Raw genomic sequence first — 21541 nt, 5'->3', positions numbered from 1 at the left:
AAAACCCTGTCTCTACTAAAAAATACAAAAATTAGCTGGACATGGCGGCACATGCCTATAATCCCAGCTACTCAGGAGGCTGAGGCAGGAGAATCGCTTGAAACTGGGAGGCGGAGGTTACAGTGAGCCAAGATCTCGCCATTGCGCTCCAGTCTGGGTGACAGAGCGAGACTCTGTCTCAAAAGAAAAAAAAAAACAGAAATTCAGACTGCATTGTTACCTACCAACCAAAATTTAAGATAATCTATGTTAGGTAATAAACATATGCTTAGACTGGGTACATACCAGGCACAAAATTGAAGCAATTATCTACATAATTCAAATTTGAGAGACAAGGGATTACCACTCTTCTCACAGTCCATTAATTGGTTTTGCATGTCCAGAGATTTGGTTGAGCCTTTTCGCCAAACATCTCTTTAGGCCTTTGCACTGCTATTCCCTCAGCCCACCCTTATACCATGTCACATATGTCTATCTGAGTAACTCAATCCTGACCACCAATTTGGATTCAACTCAAAGATCACTTCTCCCTGGAGACATTCCCTGACTTCTATCCATCCCCTTATCCCTGTTCCAAATACCTCTTTGGTTTGCTCTCCACTAAGGAGCCTCCTTCATCCCAGTTTTGAAGCCAGTGAAGACAGGATTCTTGAAGCCAGTGAAGACAGAATTTGGATCTAGAATTCAGCAGATATAAACATTTTTAAAGGGTGTGCTGGACCTGTCTGCCAAGGTACCTCCCATGCTCAAGACCCTCTGTGTGCCAAAGAGCCATGTTCAAAGCCCCGGGATTAGCAAAGCAGTTCTAAACTGTTCTTTGCAAAGTAATGGCCACGATTTCAGTCAGCAGTGGGCACCTAAACCATGGTTTGCCCATTGTTGGAGTAGCCTTGAGATGACAACTTCACCAAATAAAACACCTAGAGCAGAAACCGCTGAAGTACACAAAATCATGTCAGCATGAATTTTTTTTTTTTTTTTTTTTTTTTGAGACGGAGTTTCACTCTTGTCCCCCAAGCTGGAGTGCAATGGTGCAATCTTGGCTCACTGCAACCTCTACCTCCTGGGTTCAAGCAATTCTGCTGCCTCGCCTGCCTCAGCCTCGCAAGTAGCTGGGATTATAGGCATGCGCCACCACACCCAGCTAATTTCTAATTTTGTATTTTTAGTAGAGACAGGTTTTCTCCCTGTTGGTCAGGCTGGTCTCACAATCCCGACCTCAGGTGATCTGCCTGCCTCGGCCTCCCAAATTGCTGGGATTACAGGCGTGAGCCACCACGCCCAGCTCGGCTATGATTTTTATAAGAAATGACTGCTGCCTGAACCTGAGAAAGAAATGACTCCAGAAATGATCCCAAAACACTGTATAAATACTTCCAAATCTCAGGTGTAGCATTACCTAAACATAGGAGAAATAACGGTATATGTCACTATTTCTTTCATTTATTCATGTTTTCATTCATTCAATAATTCATTCAACAACTGCTTATTGAGCCTTCAGGAGATAATCATAAAAATGACATCATTCCGGCCCTCATGGAACTTACAGTTTAATGGGAGAGATAAATATTATATAATCACGCCAATGAATAGAAAATTGCATACGATACTAAATACACAAAGTAAAAGTAAGAATAAAGTGGAGCTTACAGTGAAGGCTTCATATAAACAAGTGCTTCCGTATAGAAGGTGTTGCAGTAGAAGCCTGAAGAATGAGGTTATAGATAAGAGTATTAGGAAAAATGAAAACATTTCCAAAAACATGTGGAAAGGTCCAGGAGTAGGAAACAGCTTGGAAGTTAAAGAAATAATAAACAGGCCAGCATGCTTGGACCACTAGGACCTGGATATAAAGCAGAATGTGATGAGACATAGGTGAGCAGAGCCACATCACATAGGGCCTTGCAGACCACATGCTTAGGTAGGAATTTTGGATGCCACCTTAAGTCTAGTGTAAAGCAACTGAGGGGTTCTAAGCAGGAAAGGCCAATGATCAGACCCACAGCAGCTTAGAGGGTGATAGTGTTGTCCCATTTTGAATAAGAAACCTCAATTTGTTAGGAAAGAAAAACACACTGTTATATTTTTCCAACACCAACTAACCAACCATGCTCTAGGAAAACACTTCGCCTTCACTGGGGGAAAGAAAACGCTTCTTCACCCCATGTCCTGTGTGAGCTCAGCACCAGGCCCGCCAGCACTGAATGGAGAAGACCTGACACCAGGTATGACATCAAAGAGTTTGTTTATTTGTTTTTGCTTTTGTTTTTATATATTTATTTTTTTATTTTGAGACAGAGGCTCACTCTGTCACCCAGGCTGGAGTGCAGTGGTCACTGCAGCCTTTATTCCCGGGGTTCAACTGATCCTCCCACCTCAGCTTCCTGAGTAGCTGAGACCACCGGTGCATGCCACCATGCCCAGCTAATTTTTGTATTTTTTGTAGAGAGGCGGTTTCGCCAGGTCATCCAGGCTGGTCTCAAACTCCTGAGCTCAAGCTATCCTCCCACCTCGGCCTCCCAAAGCGCCGAGATTACAGGCATGAGCCACCACGTCTGGCTTTCAAAGAGCTCTTGATTCAGTTCTGAGAAACATTGACTGCTCTTGTGATAGCAAGCCATCTGCTAAAATGTGATAGCACAACTAGAAGATGCTTTATGGGGTCTGCATGAAATATAGTCAGAGATTGGTTCAAAGATCCCATAAAGCACTCATGCTCAGCGTCTTGAGATGCTGGCCTTGACCTCATGACACACTCCTGAGTCACTTTCCTATACCCACTGATCTGGTTAGGACCCACCCACGCCGAACCACAGCTCCCTGTTAGAGCACGTTGCTGTCATCGCTCGTTAACGGTCTTATCTCCTGCACTCAGCAGTGTGCTCCACAGAACAGGAAGAATATGCATCTTATTCACCCCTTTATCCCTAATGCCTGGTGCAGTGCAGGGCACTTTTAGGTGCTTAGTCATGTTGGTGTGCTTCATTTGTGTTATGGTATGCAGCTACATGTTATAATTGTTGATTTGTTTTTCTATCTCCTCCTGTGAGTTCTTCGCGAGTAGTATCCATGCCTCCATCTTTGCATCTCCAGTTTATCAAAGAGGCTGGCTCATAGTTGGCACTTGATTAGGATTGATTAATTGATTAGTTAATTAACATATGGATAAAGCAATTAGGTATAAAGGACCTTCCTAAATGCAACCAGCTCTACTTCGCTTTTAGTCAATCACAAGATGCATAAAACCACATTGTCTGAGAACCTTGCATATCATCAATATTTATTGGTGAGAGGTGCTTTCTTAACGCTGGTGTTTTACGCATTTCTACACGTTATTATACACCCCAGAAAAGAGTGCATGTAAAACTGCTGGAGCCTGAATAAATCCTCTAACTGAGTTAACACTATTGAATCAATTTCCTAATGTTTAGAATGTGCTGTGGTTATGTGATACGCCGTCTTTGGGGTAAGCTGGGTGAAGGGTACAGGGGATCTCACTGAATTATTTTTACAACTTCAGTGAGTCCTGTATTATTTCAAAATAAAATGTGATAATTTTTAAACACTTTCTGATTTTTATATTTATACTTTTACATAAATTTTATATATTTCTATAATATCTAAAATGTAGTTAAAATGTCATAAGTAATAATTAAATGATGTTGTCATATATTACACTAGCATACAGGAAAGAAAATGCCCTAATTTGGGGCACTATTCTTTTTGTCTGGCTAGGTTGGCATTTAAAATATGCTAGGAGAGGAAGGAGATGCATTACTTTTGCCTGATTCAAGCATATTTTCGAAATGATGTTTTCATAAACAAAGTGCCAACAGCTATGATCTTATCTTCTCTCTTCTTTTTATCGTAATTCAGGTCAATAACAAGTATTTCTGCTCTCTTCTGCAGATTCTAGGTTTTGAAAGAGAGGATGCAATTATGAGCAACGGGGAACTGTTAGTGAAAAATTCACCAAGAAGTCAGAGAGTGCCTTTAAACTTCTTTCTACCCAATGTTGTCCTATTAAGAAAATAATGTCAGTTTCAGAGAGCGATGTTTTAAATAAATAAGGCTAGCATTTACAGTATTGCTGGAGTTTTAAACTACATGTTCAAGATCCCACTGTTGGTTACATGGATAACAATGTAGGTCATCACATCTAAACTCTGAAACGTGGTAGGCAATTCCTCTACTACCTGAGAGATCTGAAAGCCACCAATAAAAAAAATCCATACAGCAGATTAAGGTAAAATTTCAATATATCTTAAACTGCTTAAACATGTAAGTTCAACACTCCCCTCCCTGCCAAAAAAACCTCTTTTAGCATAAAAAGCTGCAGTTTCCAATTCTACTCAATTAATTAGCTTCCTGTAGTCAATCAAATGAAAATTCTGAAATAGCCTGTAGATGTCATAAACCTAAAGTCAAATTCAAAGACGAATGACATTCTCCCATACACTTCCTTCTTTTCTGGAAACTGCAAACTCATTAGTAGGTACATCTAAGAAGTATACCTGCCCAGAAGTCCCTGTAGTTTTGTGATAACATATGTAAAATAAGTTCAGCTCAAGGTATGGCATGGTAGTTTCATCCTACAGACCCACCGGTTTATCCTGGAGAGATTCTGAAGGACACAGTAAAATAACCAGGTGCAAGGAAAGAGTGCCTCCCTGCTTGCTAAAGCTCATTAGAGAAGGGCATCCATCTTTACTTCTTCAGGACAATATCCATGAACTGTAAAAATAGAATTTTACTTAGTAAAGGAAAGGGAGAATAAATGCAAGAATTTTTTAGGATCTGGCATATTGAATCATGAATCAAAGAAGAAGAAACTATAATTGCCTCTCATTCTATCGAACAGAGAAATTTCTTCCACACTATCTTTTGTGTGGTAAGAATAAAGTTTCATTCCAAAGAAAATCCAGTCAAAATATCCCAAAAGAAAAAAAATACAAGATCCTGCAGCTCTTTAATGCTTGCTACTGGCCAAATCTTGCAATTAGAATCAGTCACTTTAAGTGCTGAAGTCGTATAATGCTAATAGATCACTTTATAATGTGAACAGTTTTTTAAAGTTGTAGTTAATTTTCCATCATTACAGTACTGAATACCAGTAGTGTCTGTCCATTGTGATATAGGTTCCGAAGTCTCCAAAGGGTACAGACTACTGCTTGCCTAGGCATTGGTTAATTCTGGCTTTAATTCTCAGAGACCTGAATTAGAGCTGTAAAATGGACTGTATTTCAACTTTCTCCCTAAATGTGTTTATTTTTATTTTCAAACCAAATGAGGGCTCCTTTTTATTTCATAATTATTTTATTTCAAAAAATATAAATTGAGGTGAGGTGTATATGTCTGAATGTGTGTGTGTGCACATGCACACATGTGTGTGGTTTTCTTTAAGAAAATGAAATGAACCAGAAAATAAGCCCTTAGCAGTAACCTAAGAAATAAAACAAAATCATTTACAACACATGGGATTGTTGCAGGATATGTCAAGATTAGATGGTTTTAAGGGAGCTATCCTGAATGTGGAAGCAATTATAATGAAATTCATGACTCATTAGCAAACATTCCATATTGTGTTTCTCATTTCTGGGTCAATGTTACTAGGAAATATAGACTTAAGATTTAGATGTTTCACTGACTTCAATGCCAGATTATAGATAGTTGGACTGTACAATGACATAAAGCAAAGACTCCAGGGTTTTAAAGTTTTTCACTTCTCAGATGTAGGCAATTTGGTCTTAAGATACCTATGAGCAAAGTAACTTCAAAAATGTATTGGTAAGAATTAAGTTGGTGATGGAAGGGTTGTCTGTAAATGTGAAGAATTACCTGGTGCAAATGCATATACTGGGTGGATGACGGTGGGGATTTTGCCTGCACACTGCTTGGTATGCAAAATGGCTGGTGAACTCAAGTACCCAATACTGTACGTAATGGGAACCAGATGTCTAACAGAGAGAGAAAAATATTTTATAGCAATAAATGTGACATTGACTCTTAAAGGGTTTGCTGTTTTTAAACAACTTCCCAGTCTTACTTTCCCTCATATTTTAATGTAGTTTAAAGTACATTGTGTAAGGAAATTATTTTCATATTTTAAAAGAAAAAGTATTTAACTTGCCACTAACTTATAAAATGCAGACATAAGGAGAAATGATCTGAATAAGATAATTTTGGAATTCATTCATTTACCAAAGCACTATGCTCAGCAATGCAAAAAAAAATATTAAGGCAAATAAAGCATAATTCCTCCTGCCCTTAAGGAACTCAAAACATATTAGATGTGATAAGATGCACACAGCTGGATGGGGACATGGTACAAGCAAGCCCTGGGAAAGACGCTCACAGTGCTTCAAGAATTCCAAGGAGGAAAAGAAAACGCGATGCGATGGCCAGCAGGTTCCATGAAGGAGGGTCCCGCTGATCCATCCTGCTCAACATCTCCCCCACCCACCCCTCCTCTTCACGGCACTAGGCCACCTTGGTGAAGGCCCTCCTGCTCTCTGGCCAATGCTCAGCAGCTTTGCTCTCTCAGTGTCCCCACAGTCACACCCCACGCAACCCCAACTTTGCTGCCGGGGTAGTTGTTCAGAAGCACTAATCCAGTTGGGAAGTAGGGTGCCCTGATTATTAGATTGCAAGCTCTGTAATGAAGCTTGGGGTTCACTCCCTGCTTTGATGATATTGGTTGTGACCTTGGAGAAGTCACTTAACCGATCTCCCTCGATCTGCTTTTTTGCTTCCCTAATAGCAAATGTATTATATGCTTGGAGTCAGGATTTCATGAGCTGCTGCACACCATGTGCTTTGCACAACGTCAGTATGAAGTCGGGGCACTGTTGGAAACTCTTTTAGCTATTATCCGATCAGTCATCCAATCTAGTTTGTTTGTTTGTTGGAGACAGAGTCTTACTCTGTTGCCCAGGCTGGAGTGCAGTGGCGCAATCTCGGCTCACTGAACCTCTGCCTCTCAGATTCAAGCAATTCTCCTGCCTCAGCCTCCCTCGCAGCTGGAACTATAGGCACCTGCCACCATGCTCAGATGTTTGTATTTTTAGCAGAGAAGGGGTTTCACCATGTTGGCCAGGCTGGTCTCAAACTCCTGACCTGAAGTGATCCACCAACCTTAGCCTCCCAAAGTGCTAGAATTACAGGCATGAGCCACCACACCGGGCCCAATCTAGTTTTTACAGAGCAAAATGCAAAGCCTCTATTTTGGTATGCCAGACTGTTCATGAGCTGGCACTTGCATACTTCTCCAATTCTTTCTCTTGATCCCTTCTGTTAAATACTCAACTTTCTTGCTATCCTTGTCAGCTTGTCTTTGTCCAAGCAGGCCTTCTGTGCTCAAGTCCCATGCCTCTGCACATGCTGTTGCCCCTGCCCTAGGTGCTCCACCTGCCTTCTACCTCTCTACATTGCAAATTTCTGCTTACCCTGCAGGTCTCCCCTCTAGCAGATCTTTCTGACCTTCCTGGATATCCTGTGAAAGAACAAGGGCCTCGCTCCACTAGGCCATACTCTTAAACTCACAGGACCCACACAAATAACATAAATAAATGAAGCAGTACAGGATAAAACTGTAAGGAGTGGTGGGGACTGTAATTAAAAAGGAGAACTCATTTCTTTCTTTCTTTTTTTCTTTTTTTTTTTTTTTTTTTTTGAGATGGAATCTCACTCTGTCACCCAGGCTGGAGTGCAGTGGCGCAATCTTGGCTCACTGCAACTTCCTCCTCTGCCTCCCGGGTTCAAGGGATTCTCCTGCCTCAGCCTCCTGAGTAGCTGGGACTGTAGGTGCCTGCCACCACACCTGACTAATTTTTGTATTTTAAGGAGAGACAGGGGTTTCACTATGTTGGCCAGGCTGGTTTCGGACTCCTAACCTCAAGTAATCCACCCACCTTGGCCTCCCAAAGTATTGGGATTACAGGCGTGAGCCACCGTGCCTGGCAGAGGAACTCATTTCATTCCCTGGCTAAAAGATCAGCCATGCCTCTGTTGCCATGGTGGAATAGGGGCTCATTATTGTCAATTCTTTTGTTTTTTCAAGGTAAGACAGAAATCTGTATTTTTTACCTAAAATCTCCAGTGTTCATTGTTGGTAACTAAAAAGAAAAATCAAATACTATAACTTTAGAACAATTAAAACCCCCTGGGGATCAAGTGGCTAACTGCATGCAGACCTTGGCTCATGGAATGCCTTATTCTGGGATTTCCTTACAGGTGCACAGCACCAATCTAGCAAATTTAACTTCTGGCAAATTTAACTGGCCCTCTAATTGTTTGCACATCTACTTCCCCAATAAACTATGCTCTTGAGAATAAGGATCATGTAGGGTTACGTTTGTCTTTCCAAGGTGCCTAGCACAGTGGGTGGCTCAAAGAAGCATCTCACTAAACTTCATATTGATATTTTCCAGAGCCTTGAAGCCAGGGAAGGGTCTGCCGATGGCCGGTCATTCCAGGCACATCAAAAGATAAAGATGTTCATATTCCACATGTCCCTGTTTCTAGAAAGGAAAGATTTTTCAGATACTGTAAGCCTTAGTCTACATCTGACTTCCTTAGGACCATCTGGAATGCTTCCTATGATGGCTGCAAAGCCCTCTCCATCATTAGCAACATTCCAACCAGCTCTCAAAATATAAGCCTAATCCATAAATCTAGGCGGTATATAAACCTAATCTATACCTGACATGTAAGTGAATGGCTAAATGAATTAATTAACTTTACCCCAAAGAGTCCCAACTCAAATGTCAGATGTGACATTTTAATTTTGTTGGAAAGTGAACATAGACCACATCCTGAACTCAGAAAGAAACATGTTTTCTCTAAATCCGAGGCCAAGAAGAAAATGGATAAGGCTAGGGTGGGGGATAACACTGAAGATTCAGAGACAGTCATCCTAGTGCATGCTTTTTGTTGTTGTTGATTGTTTTTTGTTTATCTGTTTGTTTTTGAGACGGAGTCTTGCTCTGTTGCCCAATCTGGAGTACAGTGGAGTGATCTCAGCTCACTGCAACCTCCGCCTCCCAAGTTCCAACGATTCTCCTGCCTCAGCCTCCTGAGTAGCTGGGATTACAGGCACCCGCCACCATGCCCAGCTAATTTTTGTATTTTTAGTAGAGACGGGGTTTCACCATCTTGGCCAGGCTGGTCTCCAACTCCTGACCTTGTGATCTGCCTGCTTCGGCCTCCCAAAGTGCTGGGATCACAGGCATGAGCCAACACGCCTGGCCCCTAGTGCATGTTTTAAATAATTTTTATGTCCATAATCTTTGATCCAATAATGCAACTTCTTGGCATTTTTCTCAAAGAATAATTATGTGCAAATATTTGACTGTAAGGATGTTCACTGCCGTTCTGTTTATAATGTTGAAAATAGAGGCCAGGTATGGTGGCGCATGCTCCTAATCCCAGCACTTTGGGAGACTGAGGCGGTCGGATCACCCAAGGTCAGGAGTTCGAGACTAGCCTGACCAACGTGGTGAAACCTCATCTCTACTAAAAATACAAAAGAGGCAGGAGAATTGCTTGAACCCAGGAGGCAGAGGTTGCAGTGAGCTGAGATCGAACCACTGCACTCCAGCCTAGGCAACAAGAGTAAAACTCCATCTTGAAGAAGAAGAAGAAGAGGAAGAAGAAGGAGGAAGAGGAGGAGGAGGGGGAAGAGAAGGAGAGGAGGAAAACAGAAGGGTTTTTACAGGAGCAGTAACAGAGTACTGGTTTCATGGTTATAAATAATGAGAGGTGAAATCTACTGAATCCTCACTTATGTGACAGAAAATGTGCTGTGAGCTTTAAGAATCATTACATCATTTAACCTTATTGTTGTGCCTATCTTACAGAGGAGGGAACTGAGGCATAGGGTGTTTAAATAATTTGCCCAAATCACATACCCAGCAAGTGTCAGGGCGGGGCATTGGAACTCAGTATTCTTTAACACCAGAGCTCAAATTTCTCCCACAAATTGCACTTCTCCCATAAATATTGAGACATCCACAATAGTCACTGTGCAACCATGAAAATTATAATCTAGGAGGACATATGATGACTCAGAAAAAAACGATGATGTATTTTTCAGTGAACAAAGTCTGTGCCTGTCATTCTGCACAGGCATTGTTAGATGAAAATATCAGAATCCCATAGACACTGCTCCATTAAAGACGAATATGAGGTAAGGATGCAAGGCTATTCCACAAAATTCCCTGCAGGGATCAGTGCCAGGATACAAGGAGTCTCTGCCCCTAGATCTCTGCCATCTCTTCCTCTGCTTCTTACTATCTCCTCTACTCATCTCTTGCAAACCACCTTCTCCACTACAGCTTTAGCTTTCAAGGTACAAATTCTAATCCCCTGTTGATACGGTTTGGCTGTGTCCCCACCCAAATCTCACCTTCAATTGTAATAATCCCCATGTGTCAAGGGAGGGGCCAGGTGGAGATAATTGAATCATGGGAACAGTCTCCCCCATACTGTTCTCCTGATAGTGAATAAGTCTCATGAGTTCTGATGGTTTTATAAAGGGGGCTTCCCCTGCACAAACTCTCTTGCCTGCTGCCGTGTAAGACATACCTTTGCTTCCCCTTTACCTTCTGCCATGACTGTGAGGCCTTCCCAGCCATATGGAACTGTGAGTCCATTAAACCTCTTTCCTTGACAGATTACCCAGTCTCGGGTATGTCTTTATTAGCAGCATGAGAATAGACTAATGCATATGCCAATGTGCTATTATAGCACCAATCCTGCATACAATCTAATTCAATCCCAGGGAAAGAGCAGGGACTAGTCCAGCTGGGCCAGATGTCCATGCCTGTTCCAATCAGCTGGGACCAGGGAATAGAGTTCTGTAGAACTGATTCAGTAAAATAGGAAGTAGCTTGGAGGAAAGCACTGACCATCTAAGTGGTAAGGCAAATTTTTGGATATAAAAACCATAATTAGAAAGAAAAACGATGAGAAAGGCCCACATTAAGTTGTTAACAATGTTTCTGTCTACAGTGGTTTTTTTTTTTTCTTATTTTTGCTTGTCTGCGTGTTCTAAATTTTCTAAAGTGGACATATATCACTTTATACTAAGAGGATAAAAGAGATCTAACCTACATGGGGATTAAAAATGAATATCCCTCGGCCAAGCACAGTGGCTCATGCCTGCAATCCTAGCATATTGGGAGGCCAAGGCAGGCATCCACTTGAGGCCAGAAGTTTGAGACCAGCTTGGCCAATGTAGCTAAAAATATTTGTATTTTTAGTAGAAAAAATACAAAATTTTTAGAGTTTAGTAGAATAATACAAGAATTTTTTGCAGAAAAAATTTAGTAGAAAAATACAAAAATTTTCTACTAAAAATGCAAAAATTAGCTGGGTGTCATGGCACAAGCCTGTAATCCCAGCTACTCAGGAGGCTGAGGCACAAGAATCACTTGAACCTGGGAGGCACAGTTTGCAATGAGGCGAGATTGCACTACTGCACTCCGATTGGGGCAACAGAGCAAAACTCCGTCTCAAAACAAAACAAAACAAAACAGAAACAAAGAATGAGTGCTATTAGGAGACTAAAGGCCCAAATCAAGATTAAAGGTAATTTCAGTGATGATGGAATATAGTAAATGCTTACCAAAGAAAGGTTAGCAGTTGAACAGCAAACCCCACCTCAAAGCCCTTGGATTGGAGCAAGCTTCATTATGAAGATCTCAAAGCTGTATCTGGTGGAGATGTCGGGCATTGTGGCACCAGGGCCCACCGTCCCATTACACTGTGCTGGACAATTGGCTCCTGGGATAAGACAAGTCAGAGCAGAGAAGGGCGTGAGTCACGTGGAACATAAGATAGGATTTGAGGAGGTAAGAGACAGTGGCCATAAAGAAGGAAAACAAGATGAAAATGTATATTTCAAGTAGTTGACTGAGGAATGAGACAAGGGCAGAGACAAGTTCACTGGTCTGAAAAATGGCAACGGAGTAGCAAGTAAGCAGGGAAGGAGAAGGGGAGTTGAATCTTTTTCTTTTTCTTTTTTAATTTCTTGCTCTGTCACCAGGCCGGAGTGCAGTGGTGCGATCTCAGCTCACTGCAACCTCTGCCTCCTGGATTCAAGTGATTCTCCTGCCTCAGCCTCCCGAGTAGCTGGGATTACAGGTGCCCATGACCACACCCAGCTAAATTTTTGTATTTTTAGTAGCAACCGGATTTCACCGTGTTAGCCAGGATGGTCTTGAATCTCCTGACCTTGTGATTCTCTCTCCTCGGCCTCCCAAAGTACCGGGATTACAGGCGTGAGCCACCGTGCCCAGTCCAAATCTTTTTCATGCACAGAAAGGATAAAGTCACAGCAGAAGAACAAAAAAGGGAAGGTTTTTGGACCATTGCAGAATGATGAAATTGAAATAAAGGACAGTTGGTCATACCAAGGCAGGGCAGAGGAGGATAAATAAATCATTGAGCACAGTCATAGGAGTTTGAATAAGACAAGTAAGCACTCCCACTCCACAGTGAGGGAACCTCAGCCACTGCTGTCCTATTTTCCTTCAAAGCTCTCCAAATGATCAGTAGCCACAGGCCTTCCCAAGTACACTGTGCCTGTGACGTATATGAATGCGAGGGTTCATCTTGTATCCACTTGGTACACGTTCTTCTATCACCTCACTCACCTGGTGAATGGGTATTTATTTTATTACTTTTCACAGAATACTTAATTAACTTTGATAGCTCCAACAAGATTGGAGATTGGAAGCTCCTGGAGATCAAGAGGCTGAGAGTAGCTGACACCATGATTGGACACTTTAGCAGTTTTAAGACATGTCCACGAGTTCTTTAACACTCCTCACATCCAGAGGAGGTATCTAAATGCCCTGCCCTTGAATCTGAGCTGACCTTAGCGATTGGTGCACAATAGAAAAGGTGACTTGGTAGGTCAAAAATGATCATTCGGGCCAGGTGCAGTGGCTCATGCCTGTAATGACAGCACTTTGGGAGGCCGAGGTGGGCAGATCATTTGAGGTCAGGAGTGTGAGACCAACCTGGGCAACATGTTGAAACCCCATATCTACTAAGAATACAAAAATTAGCCAGGCATGGTGGCGGGCACCTGTAAACCCAGCTACTCCAGAGGTTGAGGCAAGAGAATCGCTTAAACCTGGGAGGTGGAGGTTGCAGTGAGCTGAAATCACGCCACTGCACTCCAGCCTGGGCAACAGAGTGAGACTCCATCTCAAGAAAAAAAAAGGATCATTCAGCCTCAACCTTACTCTCTTGGGACACTCATCTTTGGAGTCCTGAGTGGCCACGTAAGAAGTGCAAAGATGAGATGCTGTGAGGAAGTTCAGATTACGTGGAGTGACCCCGTGCAGGGGTTCTAACTGACAGCCCCAGCTGAGCGGTTGCAGCCATGGCCAGCATCAACCAGCAGACACGTGAGTGAGGCAGCCTCAGTGATGACTCCAGCCTTGGCCACCAGCAGACCTCATCCTTATCTTCAAGAAAGACTGTGTGGGAACCACCCAGCTGATCCCCGTCAACACTCAAAACAATGACAGATCATCATAACTTGATTATTGTGGTTTTAAGTTAATAAATTTCAGGTGGATCTGTCATGCAGAAATAGATAACTGGATTAGATAGAGTTGGTTCTCAATACGTTTCTATTAAATTTCAACCAATAGCAGAAAAGAGAAGGCAACATTGTCTCTTGATTTTTTTCTCCCTTTTTGTCTAACTCCCTGCTATTTTGTTCCTTGGTCAGTCTCTCCTTATATCCTCTCTCTCTCTCACTTTTTTTTCCTCTCTCTCTCTGCAAATTCATAATTCTCCCCTTTTTTTGTGGCCATGGAAGCTGGAGAAAACAGAACTGCCATCCAGATAGCCAGGGCTCTCTCTCTGCATCTATAAAAGGCCTCTGTTTTCTCTCTTTTGGCATAAGGAAACTCAATTCCTTTGTTTTTAACTGCTCCCATTTCTCTGTTCTGTACTGACTTTATTCCTCCTTCCTGAATGATCTTTGAGTCTTCTGTGTACTTTTTAGGTTGTAAAACAAAGAACAAGACACCCTACCCCAGTGATGATCTTGGCTATAACATTACCCTCATCTGGGAAGCGCTGTTATTTTTGGCCACCTTCGGATCTTCATGTAGCTGTTCCACCCCTCTGCTGCAGGAGCTCCAACTCACTTCCCCAGGCAGTCCAGGGGGTCTGCAGACAGCAGCTGCATCAGGAGCTTGAGTGGGAAGACAGCAAGCCGGGTGGTCAGAAGAATCTCTGTGAGGATGCGGCTTCAAATGAAGCAGTGTAGGCGGGAATGCATGAACCCTGTGGCCTGGAGGCTGCCTGGCTCGCCTGGAGTGACTCATAGAATGGTCGCTGAGCAGCTGATAAAGTATGGAGGCTGAGGGAGACCCAGAAACTGGACCGGAAATCTTCCCCCACCCCCAATGTGAAAGGACATCTGTTCCAGCTGCATTGCCCCTCAGAGGTAGCCTGACCACCGCCTGAGGGTGTTGCCCTGGGGCAAGCCTAGGTGGGCACACATCGACCGGTTCACACCCTTGCTCAAACACACAGCATCGTGCGTGAGCACAGAGCTGCTTGGCAGAAAGAGGAGGAAGCCAGCCCCCAGGAATGGCAAACACGTTGTGAAAAGGACCACGGGCAGGGTTAGCCGGGTGAACTAGCAGCAGGCCAGGCAATATCATCTCAGGTCAAGGAGAAAGCTCCATGGCCAAAAATAGCCACCCTTCCCAGTTGCCACAGTGTCTAAAATTATACCATTGGAGATTTATTCCTTTGCGCACCTCACCTTTGCTGGGGGCGGGTCCGGGGAGGACCCATGAAATGTCTTCACATTAAGGTGCAAAAGGCCTGGCAGCTCCACAGAGTTCTTTGGGGGTGGGAAAGGAGGGCGGTGTTGAAAGGGCAGAACAAGGCAGAGGAAGTGCTCGGAAGGCACAGCATTGGGCAGCTTCTCCTATTTCAGAGTTTTACCCTGAAGGAGCCTAGCTGGCAGCTACCTCATAAAACTGAGGCCTAAGCAATTTGCCAGTGAATTTGAACCATGCATGTAAACAATTCTAATAATTTATTCCTTGAAATGTTTCCTATAATACATTATTATGCAGAGCTGCACATGCCTGTACTTCAAATTGCCTAAAAGGGGGACTGGGGGGAACCATACATTAAGGGACAATTAAAAAGAATAACAAGAGGCAACATGAGGAAACAGTGTATGCATATGCCAGTCAGGCTGGAACACAGAGGCTGCTGAAGGCAGCCAGGCAGCCCATTGCAACCAAAGGCTCGGTTTCTGGGGGAAGATTCCCTCGGAAATTCAGGCAAGGACTGTCTTTATAGGTAGAAGTTTGGATAACCTGACCCCAGAAGATTAAGCAGTAAACAAAATAAAAGCAAACAATCACTATTCGAAAGTCACATCCAGTCCACTGCATCAATACACAACAGCTCCATTGTCAAAGTTCGTAAGACGTAGATAAGAATTTCAGAAAGGTAAGTCCATCCTGCTTAAGCCACCTCTGAGACAGAAAGCTAAGTCTCATGGATGCCCTGGTGGGCTTTAGGCAGGGGCAGGGATAAAATAGGGAATGGAACATGAGGAAGGGAGATAGGGAAGAATGAAAGAGCAGAGCCTGACAGTGGGAACAGCTGGTTCCCTCAAGAATAACCACACCTCTACACCATTTGGCAGTTTAAAAAGAACTTCCACATTAACTTTGCCTTCAAACCTCCAAGTCCTGTGAAAGAAGGAAGTTTACTCTCATTTTTATAAAGGAGGGTTCTTTGGATTAGAGCAATTAGGTAACTTGCCCAAGGCCGCACAGCTGGCAAGCTGGGGACCATGGTCAGGTCTTGAAACCCAGTCGAACTACAGCCCCTGCTTTGTTTATTCCCACAGTGTTGGGAGTTACAGAACACAGGGATTCAAGAAATGATCCTCCTGAATCTACTGAATAAATTCCTGGTGATTTTAGTAACTAAGGCTTTCCTTCTCAACCTTAATTCATTTATGCACTCAATAAATAATGATTGAGCCTCAAAAACTACTGGGCATTGTTCCAGAGCTGGAGTTCACCTTCACGGAGATTTCACATAGGGGGCTCCTTGACGGCTGATGGCAACTGTCCCCTTTTCAGAGAGCCACTCCCTGACTGTGCAATGCAAATTGGCTCCAGCCACTCTTTCAGTCTTCCCATAATACTTATTACCATCTGAAACCATGTGGTTCATAGATTTATTCACTACACTACTGCTTATCTCCTTCTCTAGAAAAGTAAGTCCTTCAGAAAAATGACCCAGTCTTATTTGAAGCTGACTCTCCAACATTAGAACAGTTCCTGTACATAATAGATGCTCAATAAATATTTGCCCAATAAATGACATTGAATACCAAGGAAAGCTTTTTACCAGTGCCTATTATGTTCACAAAATTGTGTGAGACTACTTACGTAAATCATTTCATTTAATCAAGATTATATATGCCAAAACAGGAAATATATGAGGAAAATAGGGTTTTAATATTAGTGAAGAAACTGCTTGGAAGAAATAAGGGTCAATTTGAAATGTTTCTATACTGTGCCACTTAATGCAACAACAAGGGCTATTTTGTGACATTAAAAGGCAACAAATTTAAAACCAAGAAAAGGAAATACTTTTTAAAGCAGCGTATAATCTACCTGTGGAATTCAGTGCCGCAGGATATTATTGAGGCAAATAGTCTAGCAAGATTCAAGAAAGGATTAGACATTTATATGAATGGGAATAATATTGGCAGTTATACTAACTGGGTTAAAAAGTTACAAGGCATGTCCGTCCTGGGCTCCAGGGCATAGCTGTTCACCAGCTGGAGTGAGGAAGGAATGTCCCCCTGGGATGGAGCATTGCAGAACTGGCCAGATGCACAATGGCTCGTATTTTTGCCATCTTCTGTAACACAGGCAGGGACCACTGCCAAGGGGAAGTTTCTAGAGTAGATGGACCAATGACCTCTAAACGTGGTGTTTCTGTCTTCTCCTTGAACAGTCCTGAAGAGGAGATGGAGGTTGCATGTAAAGTCTTTTGGGATTCGTACCTGAGAATTTTTCAGTTTCAGAAAACAGTAATGGTAAAGACAACTTCCCTCTTCCTAATGACGAAAATATTACATGGAATGAAATCATGCCCTGCCTGTAATCTTATTAGCAGCACAGCCAATAGTGCCAGGAGGCTGCCTGAGTGCCTCCAAACTTCAATGCATCGGAGTCCTTGTAGAATCTCATACAAGGACATCATCTACCCATGTTTTACATCCATCTATCACTGTGCCTTATGCATACGTGCTTAACACAGGTGTTTAACGAAAATGCATTTCTGCAGATGTGAAAAAAAAGCCTCTCAGAATGCCGTCCACTCACCGAGCGAAGCTTCTCTCTTTATTACAGAGTCAATCACACTGCCAGGCACAACCTTTGATTCTTGGTGATGTATGCCATGCATTTTTTTCATTCTAACATGAAAAATCCAAAAGGTAGTTGTTAGCTATGTAACGAAATACAAGTGTTCACAAAGGTGTGGTATCATATTAATGAAAACATCAAAACTAAATTATGCATTATACTTGCTTACTTTATCAACCTCAGTTTTCCAGGTGTAGGCAACATTCTGAAGAAACTGTATCAGTATTTAAATTATTAGAGATACAGGCCAGGTGTGGTGGCTTATGCCTGGAATCCCAGCACTTTGAGAGGCCCAGGCAGGTGAACCACTTGAGGTCAGGAATTCAAGATGACCAGCCTGGCCGACATAGTGAAATCTCCGTCTCTACTAAAAATAGAAAAATTAGCCGGGCATGATGGTGTGCGCCTGTAGTCCCAGATACTCGGGAGGCTGAGGAAGGAGAATGGCTTGATCCTGGGAGGCAGAAGTTGCAGTGAGCCAAGATCACGACACTACACTCTAGCCTGGGTGACAGAGTGAGACTGTCTCCAAAAAAAAAAAAAAAAAAATTATTAGAGAAAGACTTCCCCCAAACTGAGGTATAAAGAACATTCTGCAAGCCAAAACAGAAAGAAAAATTTTAGTTTAAATCTTAAACCAGCAATATATCTGAAATTTTCAAAGTTCCCTGAAAAAAGAAGATTAAATTAAAATATATAAAGCAAAATGTTGTATAAATGTTAATATATGTGTTTTTCTGGAGAGAGAGAAAGAGAAACCATAGATTCCATTAATATCTTCAGCTATGTTCTCACACAATGTAAGTTAAGAAAGTTAAGAAAGACTAATCTAGGTCCCAGTCCAAAAGAAAATTCTCACCTAAGTCTGGACAAAGTCCTTTGCAACTACATGTAAGACTAGTTCCCTTGAAGTTTCCTTAAATTAGCGGAATAATATCAATTAGATTCTCTTGGTCGAAAATTATTCATATAGGGCTTAATTCCCATCCAGAGGGGGAAAAAAAAAACTTAAAACATTTAAGTGTCGAAGGCTACCTGTTATTTCATTAACTGGTTGCAAATAAGTTTTTTTAGGTTTGGCCATTTTCTCAGTCTATGCTTTCCTAGTTATTTTTTCACGTGGTTATTGTAAGAGAAGAGCTTATCTGATTTTTGTTTGTTAGTGTGCGTTTTTTTTTTTTTTTTTTTTTGGTTGTTAATGTTTGTTTTTTACTTATAACCATATATTATGAGGAATGATAAGGTGTTATAAATTAATAGTACAAGCTCTGTAATCAATTAGGATGGGTTGAAATCTCACACCAGGCTCCACATGAAACAATTAGCCTCCCCAGGCCTCTCTTTTATAATCTGTAAAATGGAGATATAATAATATTTACCACACAAAGTCTTTGTACAAAATAAATGAGACAATGCCTATAAAACATGTGGCATTGCGCTTGTCATATATTAAGTGGATGATAAATATTACCTAATAGTATGTATATTTTGCCTATGTATTTATAAGCATTAAGAGTGCATATCCTGTTTCCTTATTATCACATAGTTATCTTGCATTTTTATGGGCCCTTGATACACACTGCAAATGAATTTCCAAAAGGGTTTTGCTAATATATCCTATCATAGCAATATGACAGTGTCAGTTTTACTATTCCTTGGTTAAAAATGGGAATTACTATCAACCAGGAATAAAAGAAAAAGACCAAAAAAAAAAAAAAAAGTTGGGAAAGAAAGGAAGGCGAGAAAGAAAAGATAACTTAAAATTTTTTTTAATGTGTACATGTAAGCTTTTGTGTTTCTATATCTAGGAAAAGAAATCTGTGAATGGTCAAATTTCCATTTGACATCAGCCAGTTTCTTTCCAGAGACTTTCTCAAGGTGTTGTACTTCATCTTTCAAAACGCCTCATCCTACAGTCACACACCTTGTAGTTTTCCGGCTGAGTGGACTCACAGAAGGGAACCGTGGTTTCCTGGTTCTCTGCCAGATGTCCAGTGGTCCCATGAAGGCCAGAGATTCAACTGCCTGCCACCCTTGTGAAGATGTTGCATACAAGACGATTCCCAGAGGAACTGGGACCTGGTGAGGCCAATATACAAATATTTTCTTGTAAGGTAGGATAATGCAGAATGAAACAGCCCGCATCTGACCACAAGTCATGGGAGGTGTAACCCAAGGAGGCTTATCACCTGAGCTCTGAAAGGGATAATCTGAGAGGAACAGTTGGTTTGTGCAGCTTTTCAAGAGACTTAAATAATACCTGGTTTTGTGGGAAGAGAAAGAAGAAAAGAAAAGAAAGAAAAAGACCAGGCATGGTGGCTCACGCCTGTAATCCCAGCACTTTGGGAGGCCAAGGCAAGCAGATCACTCCTGACCAGGAGTTCAAGATCAGCCTGGCCAACATGGTGAAATCCCATCTCTACTAAAAATACAAAAAATTAGCTGGGCGTGGTGGCAGGTGCCTGTAATCCCAGCTACTTGAGAGGATGAGGCAGGAGAATTACTTTAAATGGGGAGGTGGAGGTTGTGGTGAGCCGAGATCATGCCACTGCACTCCAGTCTGGACAACAGAGCAAGACCCTGTCTCAAAAAAAAGAAAAAAAAAGGAGAAAAAGAAAAAGAAAGCAAGAAAACACTTTAGTTGTGGGTACTGGATTTACTGCATGTCAAAGTGGGGAGATTGACAGTGTTGACTTGGAAATATTCTAATTCTAGGCAGCCAAATGGAGGCTTTTCCTCACCCCCTCCACACCAACATCTGGCAGGCCCCCTCTTTCTTTTAAAACAGTTCCTGAGGAGGCCCAAAATTCATCTGATGTCTGTATGATTACTGTTCCAATAAGAAAACTGTGACCTCCCTGTTTTTTTGTTTTGTTTTGTTTTTTGAGATGGAGTCTACCTCTGTCGCCCATGCTGGAGTTCAGTGGCATGATCTCGGCTCACTGCAACCTCCGCCTCTTGGGTTCAGGCAATTCTCCTGCCTCAGCCTCCCGAGTAGCTGGGACTACAGGCATGCTCCACCACCAAGCCTGGCTAATTTTTTTATTTTAAGTAGAGATGGAGTTTCACCACGTTGGCCAGGATGGTCTCGATCTCTTGACCTCATGATCCACCTGCCTCAGCCTCCCAAAGCCTTCCTGCTTATTCACACAAATCCCCAGATGAGAACTCTCTTCCAGGTGGACATGATTTATAGGGCTGATTCAACAGCTTCTCCTACCTTAGTTACCATGAAGGACTCACATTAAAATGCTTAGAAAAGATTAGAGTTGGGCTCTCTTGACATTTGCTCGTGGTGTGGATTATCAGCTATAGTCCTGAATCTGGTGCTGGCTAAAGAGGTTGAGAGGATTTGCACTCCAAGATAGGACCACTGGCATGACCTTTTTCCTTGGCTCTGTGGTCAAGCCACCCACTGCCCCACTTACTACCTGAGTGACACCTCTCTAGACCTCTGCCGCCTCATCCAGTACAGGCAGATAGTCACACCTGCCTTGCAGAGTTATTGTGAGGGAAGCACCAGCTTCTGGTACATGGGAGATTTTATTTATACATGAACATATATATGCGTGCATACACATAGATGTGTACTTCAGTTTTTGAAAATCATCTCCATCTTTATAGCTCACAAGGTGATTTTTGAAAAGTCAATCAAGAAGAGAAGAAAAAATCCATTTTCCTCTCCAACAAGAAAAAGCAATTAAACGTCAAATATTAACTGTTCCGGGGAGTGAATTTTTTTAATGGGTTAAAGACTTGGCCATTATAGACCTCCAATATGTAATTTCTAAGAAAGGATCAGGTAATATTTTTTTTTAAATTAAGTGGAAGACAAAATGCTGGAACCAGTGAATCCATTCAGAAAGCACTTTTTTATCCATTTTCAGTAGCTTCCCAATTGCATCATGCCTTTTAAGAGGCCCAATTTGTTTAACAGCATTTTATTTTAAACCTTTACTTGTGAAAAGCATTGATTTATGATAGGGCTGATTAAAGCAATGGTGTCTTAAGCAATAATGATTTCAATTATAGGACTTTCACCAACGTGCATTATTCTGATTTGCTCTCCATTCTTGCCACATTTTTATACACAAAGG

At 42.0% G+C, this 21541-nt stretch overlaps 1 protein-coding gene across 18 annotated transcripts in view; it reads right to left on the bottom strand.

Annotated features, from left to right (window-relative positions):
* LOC112426266 (uncharacterized) overlaps nt 1-21541 on the bottom strand; it is a 152502-nt gene that overhangs the window by 95227 nt on the left and 35734 nt on the right. For 10 of the 18 annotated variants that reach the window (XM_071100603.1, XM_071100605.1, XM_071100608.1 and 7 more), the window contains exons 2-6: nt 19369-19523; nt 17403-17494; nt 14085-14218; nt 11627-11784; nt 582-677 (exon numbers count right to left, since the gene is read on the bottom strand). The exons of 1 other annotated variant lie outside the window; for it this stretch is intronic. In XM_071100603.1, the coding sequence (XP_070956704.1) occupies nt 11692-11784; nt 14085-14218; nt 17403-17494; nt 19369-19523 (474 nt within the window). In that variant the 3' untranslated portion in view covers nt 582-677; nt 11627-11691. 7 more of the 18 variants (XR_011626101.1, XR_011626102.1, XR_011626100.1 and 4 more) reach the window with 6 other exon arrangements.

The sequence above is a fragment of the Macaca nemestrina genome, chromosome 7 (genome assembly GCF_043159975.1).
Source record: "Macaca nemestrina isolate mMacNem1 chromosome 7, mMacNem.hap1, whole genome shotgun sequence".
Classification (NCBI taxonomy): Eukaryota; Metazoa; Chordata; class Mammalia; order Primates; family Cercopithecidae; genus Macaca; species Macaca nemestrina.
The sequence above is the reverse complement of the archived record's forward strand: the minus strand, read 5'-3'. Positions and strand labels throughout refer to the sequence as shown.